Source organism: Dunckerocampus dactyliophorus, chromosome 6, assembly GCF_027744805.1.
Source record: "Dunckerocampus dactyliophorus isolate RoL2022-P2 chromosome 6, RoL_Ddac_1.1, whole genome shotgun sequence".
Classification (NCBI taxonomy): domain Eukaryota; kingdom Metazoa; phylum Chordata; class Actinopteri; order Syngnathiformes; family Syngnathidae; genus Dunckerocampus; species Dunckerocampus dactyliophorus.
Genome location: NC_072824.1, coordinates 1,983,952 through 1,996,692, shown reverse-complemented (window position 1 = coordinate 1,996,692; position 12,741 = coordinate 1,983,952). Strand labels below are relative to the sequence as shown.

General features: G+C 44.9%; 1 protein-coding gene across 7 annotated transcripts in view; it reads left to right on the top strand.

Annotated features, from left to right (window-relative positions):
• Positions 1–12,741, top strand: part of LOC129182489 (LIM and calponin homology domains-containing protein 1-like) — a 78,858-nt gene that overhangs the window by 30,997 nt on the left and 35,120 nt on the right. For 4 of the 7 annotated variants that reach the window (XM_054778696.1, XM_054778697.1, XM_054778695.1 and 1 more), the window contains 9 exons: positions 678–929; positions 1,001–1,039; positions 1,311–1,440; positions 1,835–1,989; positions 3,440–3,998; positions 6,583–6,867; positions 6,926–7,037; positions 8,539–8,564; positions 8,731–8,844. In XM_054778696.1, coding sequence (XP_054634671.1) covers positions 678–929; positions 1,001–1,039; positions 1,311–1,440; positions 1,835–1,989; positions 3,440–3,998; positions 6,583–6,867; positions 6,926–7,037; positions 8,539–8,564; positions 8,731–8,844 — 1,672 coding nt within the window. The remainder of the gene's footprint in view (positions 1–677; positions 930–1,000; positions 1,040–1,310; positions 1,441–1,834; positions 1,990–3,439; positions 3,999–6,582; positions 6,868–6,925; positions 7,038–8,538; positions 8,565–8,730; positions 8,845–12,741) is intronic. The other 3 variants (XM_054778700.1, XM_054778699.1, XM_054778701.1) reach the window with 3 other exon arrangements.

Below are 12,741 nucleotides of genomic sequence, written 5' to 3'. Positions count from 1 at the left end.
TCGGGCATGCCCAGCCGGGAGAAGGCCCCGGGGAAGACCTAGGACACGCTGGAGGGATTATGTCTCACAGCTGGCCTGGGAATGCCTTGGTGTCCTCCCGGTGGAGCTGGAGGAGGTGGTCGGGGACCGAGAAGTCTGGGCTTCCCTACTAAGACTGCGGCCCCCGCGACCCGGACCCGGATAAGCGGAGGAAAATGGAGTGGAATGGAATGGTCATGTGTTATGTCGCCATGAAGAAGAAATAAGGTGTTCCATTCCAACAAGCATGTTTTTGTCCGTGAGGAAGAATACTTGAGTTGATCTTTTTTGGTGATCCAGAGGGAAAAGTCTTTCCTGTGTTGGCCTTTCAAAGCCCTGATGTGTGTCTTTGGGTCACTTGGCCACTTGATGGCACTGCAACCAAGTGGCTGTTTGTGCTGTTTGGGCACCTCTGTGTGGAGTTAGCATGTTCTCCCCGTGGATGCGTGGGTTTCCTCCAAAATTTGTGGTGTCACGTTTCATTGTGTGGATGGAGATGATCTTTGAAAGGCAGGATGCTGATCCAGTTCTTGTGAAGCGCAGGTGTACCGAATGTTTTGCACGGGCACGTTGTTGGCATTCCGGGGACGCCATCTTGGATTTGTTTGCATTGTTTTCTGGTGACTGGCGGTCACGGCTCGGCTCCACTGTCTCGACAGCGGCGTCGGTGTGGCGGCCCGACATCACACTCCAGCCCCACAGAGGCCCACTGCGGATGACACGCACCAAATAGGGGATGTCCTTGAGGCGCCCGCGTCCTTGTCCTCTCTGTCCCTCTGCCTGGAGGCTGTCCTCCCATCTTGTAGGGAGGCAGAGTTAGGAAGCAAGATGGCGAGGGCTGAGGAAAGGATGGAGGAGGCACCAGAAAAGAAAGCCTTGTGGGTGGAGGATGATGATCTGCCACCAATGATGTGAGATTTTAGCATCTTGTCTTTGCTCCGCCCCGCCCCGCCCTGGTCTTCACTTCATTTTCTTTTTCCAGGACGAGCCGGCGAGTTGCTTTCAGGTCTGAGGACACTCAGTAAGTTTGGAGACGAGGCTGTGCATGCTAACGCTAACATGCTAACGCTAACAACGCAAGGGGAACCTCCCACCTTTGGGCTGTGTGTGTTGTGGTTGCTAACACGCTTGGCTGCTGCTTACATTCAGCTTCTTTGACTTTGTGGGGGGGTTTTCGCCCTTGGACTTGTGTCATTTCTTTTGCAAGGTGCTTTCTTTCTTGGCGTTCATTGTCTCGACGTGTGCGGTGGGATTGGGTGTTTGTTGAAACAAAGCTGCTCTTTCCTGTCCAGGAGCGTGAGCCTGAGTGATATGGCCAACGACGACGAGGCGGCACACGCGACGCAGCCGCTTAGCGTGTCGCCTCACGAGCGCATGCACGAGCAGTACAACTTCCAAGAGGACGACGACCAGTGGCAAAGCGTAAGAGCCAATCAGTGCCATCCAGTAATCCCTCCTTGATGGCCCTTGATTGCTTCCAGACCCGAACGTGTTAAGCCAATTTCCACAATGTAGGATTTCTTATTTATAAATGCAATATTTTGGTAGTTATGACCTAGAAAACCTGTTTACTACCTTCTAATTACGATTGTAAACACTCTTAGAGCCCTCTAGACATGAAATAACACCCCTATAGTCACCTTTACACTCCTGTTACCCAATATACAGTAGTCGACATAATAAGACAAAATATGACCTAGAAAACCTGCTTACCAGCTTTCTATGTAGACTTTTTACCACACCGCTGCCAACAAATACGTCCAATAAGCAGATTAGGAAGAAATGATGGTAGTTTAACAAGGCGTCTGCACTGCAGGACCTGGCCCGCTGGAAGAGCCGCCGTCGCTGCGCCTCGCAGGAGCTGATCAAGAAAGAAGAGGAGAGGAAGAGGATGGAGAGAATGAAGGAGGAAGGAGGCGACTGCAGCAAGAGGAAGAGCATCAAGACCTACAAGGAGATCCTGGAGGAGAAGTAAGCCTTGTCCCTTTTCCACTGCACGGTACCTACGGTACTCAGCTCTACTCTGACTGGCAACAGCAGGTACTAGCAGGTGCTAGTTCTTGCTTGCTTAGCAGCCAAAATACCACAATGCCTCAGGTAACGCTACATATTGGAGCTGCCGCCACTGCTGCTGTGTTTTTGTTTTTGACGCTGTAGCGTTCCTTAGGAAGGAAGTTCCCAAAATACTGTAAGTACTCCATGTTATCATAAATGTAGCTGTTACTACATGCTCACAGCATGGATAGAAAACCCCGTTGGAGCTTTTTGGAGGTCTTTTAATAACATGCTAATGTTAGCATGGTAGCATTTTCAGCCATTTTCATCGGTAGATACTATTGTGATAGGTGTTAGCATGCTAACATGAGCATAGTAGCATTTTTTGCAATTTTCACGAATATGAACTTAATCAGGTACTTAGTGCTATCATGCTAGGTGTTAGCATGCTAATGTTAGCATTCTTTAAGTCATTCAAACCCTTCCTTGGTATGCTTTCATAGTCAAGGAATAGAAATATGGAGATAAAATAAACATAGGATGAATACTTATGCTGAAAATCACAATATGGGGGAAACCCGCCGAGTGCTTTTGTAGTTTTACCTGTTTTTATATCTTTAGAATGCACAGACAAGACAAGGACGTGTGTTCATATCTTACATGGGCAACATTGCCCCCAAAAGTACACTTTTCCTTTAAAAACTGCAAAATACTTCACCAAAAATGCTATGCATTTTCAAAACACTGCAAAATAGTTCCTAAAAACTAGTTAGTTTGTTAAAAAAACAAATGCAAAACTGTATAAAGTCCTCCAGTTTGTTGAAAAAAACTATGCAGAATACTACCCCAAAATTTAAAATGGAACAGTTGAAAAAAAAACTGTGTAGCTGCTACGCATAAAAATTGTTTTAAAAAAATATGAAAAACTATGCAAAGTACAATGCACTACCCAAAAACTAGTTAAATATTAATTAAAAAAACAACGATGCAGCTACTACACAAAAACAATTGTTTGGCAATAAACTTCAAATGGAAGGAAGGGAGGAAGTTCTTATGTTACAAGTTCTTCTTTCTCTTTTTAGCTCTTTTTGTATCACATAAGGATTGTGGATGATGGGCAGAATTTCAAAAAAAAGTTCACTATTCCTTTAAAAGGGTTCCACTGTAGTTTGAAATGAAAAAATGCACCAAACTGAGCTCATCAAGCAGTGAAAAAATGTCGGAACTAGAACAGCACTCGGAGCGCCATAGTTAGAATCCTTTCAAATCTTCCCGGATCCAGACAGTGATTTGGATCACCCCCAAAAATGGAATCGGTTCTTCCATATCCCATTTCCGACTCTTCCTGAAAATGTCATCCAAATCCATTCAGAGCTTTTCCAGTGATGTTGAACACGCTGAGGTAATTCTCTCTTCATGATTCCAGGGAGCGCCGAGAGGCGGAGCTGTGCGAGGCCTACGGCAGCGCCGCCACCCCAGAGGAGGCGGCCGTGGTTCTGCAACGCTACGCTCTCCGCTTCACCATCAGCGACGCCACACTGGACTACCTCAAGCTCCCCAGGTCCACCTCAAACCCCAAAGAGGCCCTAAATCAGGTGGACCGTGAGCAGGGAGCAGTTCCTGACTCTGAGGCGGCGGAGTCAACAGAGCACAAGCGCGTGAAATGTGAAGAGATGAAAAGAGCGGGTGAACTAGCAAAGCCACTTGACGCTTCCTCCAGCCCACTGACACCCAGGGAGCCACTCCACTCTCCAGAAAACAGACCAGCGCTGTCCCGAGAATTCCATCAACCTCCAATCCAAACATCTCCGGAACCTCCCATCACAGTAGACGCACCAGCCCGGCCCAAAAGCACCCCACCTCGGGTCGCACAGGCGCCGCCTCCCGCCGTGAAGCCCCCGCAGACGCTGCCCTCGCCGTCACGACCCATTCCCCTGCTGGCCGCCAAACCCTACTGCCAGCCCCGCAGCTCACATGGAGTCAAGGTGACTGGTCCAACCACTTCCTGTTAGCACCATGCTACCATGAAGTACACTTTGTACTTCCATTGGCGATGCTACACATCTCACCTACGGCTTCGTCATAGATCACAATTAAGATTTTATTATTATTACAGCATATTTTAGTACCATCAAGAAGAAAGAAAACAGATGTTATTTTTTTAACGTGGTAATGCTACGAGAAACAAACAAAACAACAAAGTCATTATGTCACCAGAATAAAGTTCAAATACTAGAGAAGCACTCGGAGAGTGCAGACCTCCATAAATATTAGTCCTACATTTATTTTATTGACATACAGTATATATGCTAACACCTAGCATAATAGTGCTAAGATATATGCATACATATATGCTAACACCTAGCATAATAGTGTTTGTATACGTGTCTAGCTATGAAAATGGCTAAAAATACTACTATGCTAAAGTTAACATGCTAGCAATGCTAACATCCAGCATGATAGCACAGCGTACCGGAAAGGCTAAATGTCCTGAATGAGTTGAGAATTCTGAATTTGGAACGAATGGATTCTGAATGGATTGAGAAATGTGGAAGTAGTTTGAACTGTTTATATCAAAGACATTTTGCAATCCGAAAAAATGGGAATGGAAATGTCAAGAAACAGTTTGGTGTTGGAATGGCTTGAATGGGTTGAGAAATGTGGCAGTAGCAGCAGGTAATAATTAGTTTTAGGGAAAAAGGTGAATTTTGGGAACATTTAGAATTTTGGAAAGCCTCCAAAATGTAATCAGTTCTTCAATGTCCCATTTCCCACAATTCCAGAAAATGTCATCCAAATCCATTCAGAACTTTTCAAGGTATTTTCAACAGAAAGAGATAAACGCCAGCAAAAACATAACCTCCGTGCTTCGCTTGCGCTTTGCGCTGTGCTGGGTGGAGGGAATTACGAGAATAAAGTTAGAATTACGAGAGGAAAATATTAGCGCTGTCAAAAATAGCACTTTAACAGGGGTAACTCCTTTATTTCATGAATTATGTTACAAATTTGAGCTCATTAGCGCATGTGCGTCATGTCAAGCCGCCCCTCTCTGTTGTGGTGTTAGACGGGGGAACAAAAGCAGCGTAACTCGTTCCTTGTTCCTCGTATATTTGGAGGAAAAAAATCCTAGAGTTGAAATATTAAAGACAAAAATATATTTTTTAAAGTTGTAATATTATGAAAATTCATTTTGGCAAAAGTAGGTTGGGGAAAAAAGTTATATAATATTATGGGAATAAAGTCATAATATTGAAACTTTACAAAGATCATTTAAGAAGAAAGAGGAAATATTTGGAAAAATGGAAAAACAAAACGTTTGGACACCCCCAACATAGACAGATAACCAAAAAATACATATTTTATAATAACATGGATACTAAATAAATCATGATTCCTCATAATGTTAAAACTGAAATCAAATTGAAGAATAAACCAAAAAAATCTACACATAACAATAAAAAAATATAAAAATGATTGAATAACTCCTCATTTCGTATCAAAGCTGAAACAGAATGCAGTTCATGAATGAGCACATTGAAGTCACATTGAATTACATTTCTGTTTTAGTCTTTTAACTTTTTAGTTATTCAACTCATTCAATCCCAGCCGTTTTTCAAAAGATGTCCCTTCCAGTAGCGGCCATTTTAGACGATTCTCACAGATTTTTCAAGGTACACAGAGTAATGTGTATGGCTATATATGGATACATGGAACCTACCAGAAGAACAATTAGACTCCCGTCTTTCATCAGAAAAAAAATTTAGTTTTTACCTTTTTCTGTTCTTTAGTAATCAGCAGTAGAACATAGGTAAGTTTCAGGAAAATATCAGTTCCCACTAAAAAAGGGAGGAAAAACAGCTTTGTGTGAAAAGATACATTTCAAGCATAACTTTCACATTGACACAATTATTTTTTTTCACTTTTGTGACAGCTCAAACATCTTAACAACATTTCCAACATAAGATGTTTTACATCAAAATAACATTTATTTAAAAACATAACACCATCAACTATTTACAATTTTCACATTTGGAGCTAACATGCGTGTGTATGTGTTAAAATGTCCCTACAACGTGTAACCTTCTGCATGCTACACTCCTCCACGCTCTTCCACTTCCTCCTTGCTGTCGAGTGTGTTTCACTGTTTCACATGCAAAAGATCCATGCCGAGCTCTTAGCAAATGCACGTCTGCCACCTTGTGGCCGTTTTTATGGCTTAAAACTGCTTTAAATGTAAAAATATTTTACAGTGCAGTTGCGTCATCACCTCTTTATGCCTCTCATGCAAAAAAACATGTAAGACGTATAAATAAGTCTTTAGGATCGGGCGGTCGGGTTTCTACAAACGTATAAATACGTGTTTGGTATTGAATGAGGTAATGATTATACTGTATATATATTTTTATATGTAACATTTATGGCTGTGAAATGAGGGGCTCCGCTGGATCACACAGCAGGGAAAGGACAGGGAGAGGCGGCAGGCGTCTATCCCTTCAGTGTATTTGCTTTTTCTTTGTTTGTTTGCTGTGACTGTGACTCCTTCCACTCCTAATCCTTGTCGGCACTCAGATGGACGGCCTGGTACGAGTGAGCGGGGACGCTCCCGCTTCCCCGCTGCATTCGCCGTCAGAGAAGAAGGACCTTCCGGCCAACGAGGCTTCCTCCTCGGCGCCTGAAAGCGTCCACCAGACGCCTCCCCAGGCGTCATCCTCCTCATCCTCGTCGTCGTCGTCCTCCTCTACCATCAGCTCGCTGTTCAGCGGGAGAAACTGCGTCACCAAAACCACCATCGTCACAGAGCTCACTCAGACCGTGGTGGAGCCACACCCCCTGGAGGACCACAGCCACGGCCAGGTAAGCATCCTCAATGCCGCGACAGCGCGGCCATGGCTAAGGAATATTTGACTGGCAGGTGAACGGCACCGCCACATGTGAGGAGGCCGCAGGAGAGCGGCAGGCCACGTCGCCATCTTTAGCCTCTTCAACCACCATCAGCATGCCGGAATATTCCCCTGCCCTCACAGGTAGCGCTGCTTCGTAGCCAAATAATGAGCCATTTATAAGCCATAACATTACTCATCTCCCTGAACCTTCTGAACTCCTGTTTCCACACCAGCATTGTAAGAGCTGAATAATGCTCCCTCTGCTGGTTGTAGCCATGTAGTGCACTGCAATTTGCCTGAAAGACACATTCATCCATTCATCTACAACCACCACCAAAGTATCTCAGCCTTCCATCATGCTTCAATATTCTTGGTTTGCTTCGCAAATGTTCATTTGTACAATTATTTCATCCCTATATGTCTCCAAGAGAACTTTATTTTGATGTAAATTGAGAGACATAATCTCACCAACATGTCCGGCCCTTCTACGGGTGCCCAGAACACCTCCCCAGGGAGGCATCCTGACCTCCTCATCTGGCTCCTCTCAATGCGGAGGAGCAGCGGTTCTACTCTGAGTTTCTCCCAGATGAGAGTGCTTCTCACCTTATCACTAAGGGAGAGCCCAGCCACCCTACAGAGAAAACTCATTTGGGCCGCTTGTACCCGCCATCTTGTCCTTTTGTCACCACCCAAAGCTCATGACCACAGGTGGGGGCAGGAACGTAGATGGACCTGTAAATTGAGAGCTTTGCCTTTGGGCTCAGCTCACTCTTCACCACAAGGGACCGATGCAGAGTCCGCATCACTGCAGACCCGCACCAATCCGCCTGTCCATGTCACGTTCCATCCTTCCCTCACTTGTGAACAAGACCTCGAGGTACTTAAACTCCTCCACTTGGGGCAGGATCTCATCCCCGACCCGGAGATGGCACTCTACCCTTTTCTGGGTGAGAACCATCGACTTGGACTTGGAGGTGCTGATTCCCCTCTCATGAATGGTGAGCTCGTTGGAGGAGGGACCCATGTCGTCTCTTCGGGCTGTGCCCGGCCGGGCCCCATGGGTGTAACCCCGGCCACCAGGCGCTTGCCATCGTGCCCCACCTCCAGGCCCCCTTCAGAGGGGGGCCCCGGCGACCCACATCCGGCCAAGGCAAAACTTGGTTCAAGGATGTCTGTCTTCATAGGGGTCTATTGAGCCACTCTTTGTCTGGTTCCTCACCTAGGACCTGTTTGTCGTGGGTGACCCGACCAGGGGCATAAAACCCCCAACAACTTACAGTAGCTCCTAGGATCATCGGGACACATAAACTCCTCCACCACGACAAAGTGGTAACTCAGGGAGGAGTATTTAAACTCTATGCTACTAAAGTGAAATTATTCTTGGAAAATTGCAACTTTTTTTCTCATTAAAATAGGACCTTTTTCCATTTTAACCCCTACTATACAGTATATGGAAAGTATATTTTTTACGTTTTTATTGGAATTTGTACACAAGAAGTTGAAAAGTGATATTGTGGACCCTAGGGGGCGCATTGGCACGGTGTCCCGGCATTACCTTGATATACTGTGATGCATTGGTAGGAGAATGTAAGTGTCAAGTGTCCATATTGAAGTATTTCACGTGTGCGTATTTGATCCACAGAAGGACAGGAGGAGAGCAGCGTGAGCGTGAGTACATTCCAGTCACATTTCATCCTAGTCCTCCTTCCTGCTCTTCAACCCTCGTGTCCTTTACATGTAGTCACACATGTCCTCTCACCTTTCCTATTTTTCTGTCCTTGTGCTATCTGTGTGGGTGTGTGTGTGTGTATGTGTGTGGGTGGGGTCCGGTTAGATTGAGACCCCCATGTTGAACTTGGCTAAGCGTGTAAATCACTGGGTCTGGGACCCCAATGAGGAGCGTAAACGGGTGGAAAGGTGGCAACAGGAGCAGGAGCGCCTCCTTCAGGTACCCGCCTTGTGTTTGCATGGTGGCTGTCTGATTGTTTACCTGCTTAATCGGTACACCTGCACCATCTAACGATTAGTAGGTGCACCTGCACCATCTAACCATTAGTAGGTGCACCTGCACCATCTAACCATTAGTAGGTGCACCTGCACCATCTAACCATTAGTAGGTGCACCTGCACCATCTAACCATTAGGCAAGGCAGGTTTATCTCTAGAGCACAATTCATACACAAGGTCATTCAAAGTGCTTCACAGAAAGGAACGGTAAAATCACTTCATAAAATCATGACATAAAATTGCATAAAACAAAAAAAAGTGGAGATAAATTTGAATAGAAGTGTTTTCAGTCTGGATTTGAATGTTGCCAAAGTTGAGGATTGTCGCACATCGTCTGGAAGATTGTTCCAGATTTTGGCAGTGTACAACTGAAACGCAGCCTCAGCGTGTTTCGACCCCTCCCTGAGCTTCCCAGAGCCGGAGATGGTTTGTGTGGTTCTAACATGTCAGAGATGTACTTTGGCCATCAAGACCATGAAAAGACTTGTACACAAGTAGAGCTGTTTTAAAGTCTATTCTCTGAGCGACAGGAAGCCAGTGCAGAGACCTGAGTACTGGACTGTTATGCTCATATTTCCTGGTTCTAGTCAGGACTCGAGCAGCAGCATTGTGGATGTACTGCAGCTGTTTTACACCCGTTGAAAAGGCCGTTAGAGTGGCCTAGCCTGCTGGAGACAAAGGCATGGATTAGTCCCTCTAAATCTGCCTTAGACACTATTCCCTTGATTTTGGCAATCTTTTTAGGTGGAAAAAAGCTGATGATGCTATTAAATTAAAGTGGCTGATCTGAGTCCCCTAGATTTCTAACCTGATGATTAGATTTTGGGAAAGAGTCTCAAGGTGGCTAATAACACTTTCTCTTTGTTTCTGTGGGCCAAAGACTATGATTTCAGTTTTGTCTGAGTTCAGCTGGAGAAAGTTGTTTTGCATCCACACACTGATGTGTTTGATGCAGTGACAAAGTAAATCAGCAGGACCACGTTCAACGGCCATCAGTGACACGTAGATCTGAGTGTGGTCTGCATAGTTGAGGTAGGACACACTGCTAGAAGAAGCATGTACAGATTGAACAATAGGGCTCACTCATCAAGGCAGCACGTTGATGGACTCAGACTGCAGTTGATCTCTTCGACTGTTTTGTTTCAGGAAAATAACTGTTCCTTGTTCTACGCAAGGTTTGGTTGAAAACACAAACATGATGAGACAAAGCAACATCCGCAACATTCACATTTGAAATAGCAGCACCCTTAGTAACGATCAAATCAAGAGTGTGCCCTCTGCTGTGGGGGGGTTCCGTCACATGCTGAGTTAGACCAAACATTTCAAGGACAGCAGTGAGTTCATTAGCTACATGGACATGGACGTTCAAGTCCCCTGTAATGACCAGACAGTCCAAATCAGTGCACACAACTGAAAGTCATTCAGTAAAATCATCAATAAAACAAATCTGTTTAAATGCTAATATCAAGCATGGAAGTCTGTTTTAACACCATTTTGAATGACACATACTCAAAAGACGAAAAAAGCCCAAATGACAATTTTTGGGTGAGTATATTGTCCCTGAATATGGCACAAACGCACCCACCCCTCTGGTTTGGTCACGTTTCAGGAACAAAGTTGAAATGAGGAGGACCAGACTCAATCAGGACAGACTTAGCTGTGTTTTTGTCCAGCCATGTCTTAAAAATCATAAAATCAATTGTAGAAGGAAATCAAATGATGAATCAAATATGATTTATTACTTAAAGATCTGACATTGAGTACAGCATGTTTAAGATCAGCTAGAGTTGAACTGGGCGCTGTGTTCCTGCAAGGGATGTGGATTAGATTGCTTTGATCGGACAGCCTAACTGTCTGTCTCTTAACTAGTCTAGTAGTTTGACAGTAGTTAATGTTTTAGGCGAGGACACTCCCTCCCTGGGCCTCTGGTTGATGAGGTTTAGCAACGCAGAGGCCCTTAGTGTCCTTAGACCAGTGATCCCCAACCCCGGGCCGTGGGTCATTTGGTACCGGGCCGCACAGAAAGAAAAAATTATTTCCATGATGTTTTATTTTGAAAAGTGGCTGGATTCTCTCTGTTACATCCGTCTCACTTGACGCATGTCCATTGTGCGTGTGCTAACTTTATCTCAACACACAGATAGACTACTACTGTATTTTTAGCATTTTTCTTTCACCTCATATGTGCTGTCAAATGCTGATACTATGTGGGAATGCATAAAGGTACGTTTGGATGACTTATTAAGTGCTAATGTGCACATTTGTCTCAAGTGAATTCATGCTAGCACACTGCCTTTTACCACACACCTCAAACAGCCATGTAATCATCTCTGCATAATACATACGATAAATTAAATCGCTATAATGTACGAACACCCCACGGTCCGTGGGTCACAAAAGGTTGGGGACCACTGTCGTAGACAACAGCACTGATGCTGTTGGGAATAACAGCTACGGGCGCCAATGGCGAAGGCCGAGTCGGGGGAGCTGGTTGATGGAATTGGCTGAGGAGGGAGAGGGTCATGTTTCTTTTTTGAGGATAGAATCCTTGATCTTGCCATGTCGGGAGTGAGTGGAACCATTTTAATCCCTGATTTCACCAGGCTTTCAAGATGGTCAGGAAATCTCATGGGCGATGGTGGAAACAGGAACAGTAGTGAAGCATCTGTGGAGGGTGTAGGTGTAGCAGGTGGGTCCCAGTCCTGTGTTGAAGGTGAGGCAGGAGCTGCTGCATGTGAAACCGGAGGTCTGGATTCTGGAGGAGCGGCTGTGGTTCCTGTGGCTGAATTCTTTGCTGGGTCCTTGGGTGGCAAGGCAGGAGTTCTTCTCTCGATCTTCTTCTCATCGCTCGGTGGCAGCACAGGATCTGGTCCAGGCCCATTGTAATGTCTCAAAGCATGGAGGAGGTTATCCGTCAGTCGTCTCACTCCACCTCTGTTCAGTGTGGCCATTTTCCTTTCAACACATCCTCTCTTTGCCAGAAGAGATTGAAATTCTCAATGAATGCAGTCTGCACTCACAGACTTTTGACAGCCGTGTGTTCAGCTGAAGCAGCCAGCTGAATTTGTCCATCCTCCTGTTGATGTTTGGGAGAGGTCCACTTCTGAACATTGGTATTGCCACTTTATCAACACTCTCAAATAGTTCATTGAAGTCTCTTTGAAGGTTTCAGTCTGTTGCTTTCTGACACCTACTGCACCCACATGAACAATCAGATGTTTCATCCCTTGGTGATGTTTAGCGATGTCACAGACAGTGGCACTTACATTGCTGGAAGTAGCTATTCTCTCTATTTGTTATAAACAGTCACATTGGGCTCTGGCAGTGGTAAATATGTGCTTTTTAGCTTTATTTTGGATGCACCAAGTCTATTATACGATACTTTATTGATAGAAATTCAGCAGCTCTGCTGGAAATGTGTCTTTACAGAGTCTTAGAAAAGACACGGTATCGTTTAGGTTGTGTGTAACAGGTTTATCACCCTTTCCTGTGGAGGTAAATGTGGACATCTTACCATTGGATTCCACTGCGAGTGTTTCCTGAAGTCCTTCTTCAGTTTCTAAGGCAAAAATCCACAAATTTCTTCCTGGTAATCCGACAGCTTTCACAAGAAGACTTTGTTTGGATTACTCCTCCAGGCATGTTGAGAGAGTTGTAGTCGCTGGCTCGTCAGATATGTTGGAAAAATGAAATATGATTCAAAAAGTCTTGGTTCACTGAAAAGAAAAGAAAAAAAATCATCAACAAAACGTGGAAGGAATGAATTAAAAGTGAAACAAGCAGTAAGCAACACAAGCAGGCAGGAGCACGTCTGCATTAGTAGCATTAGTAGGTACAGC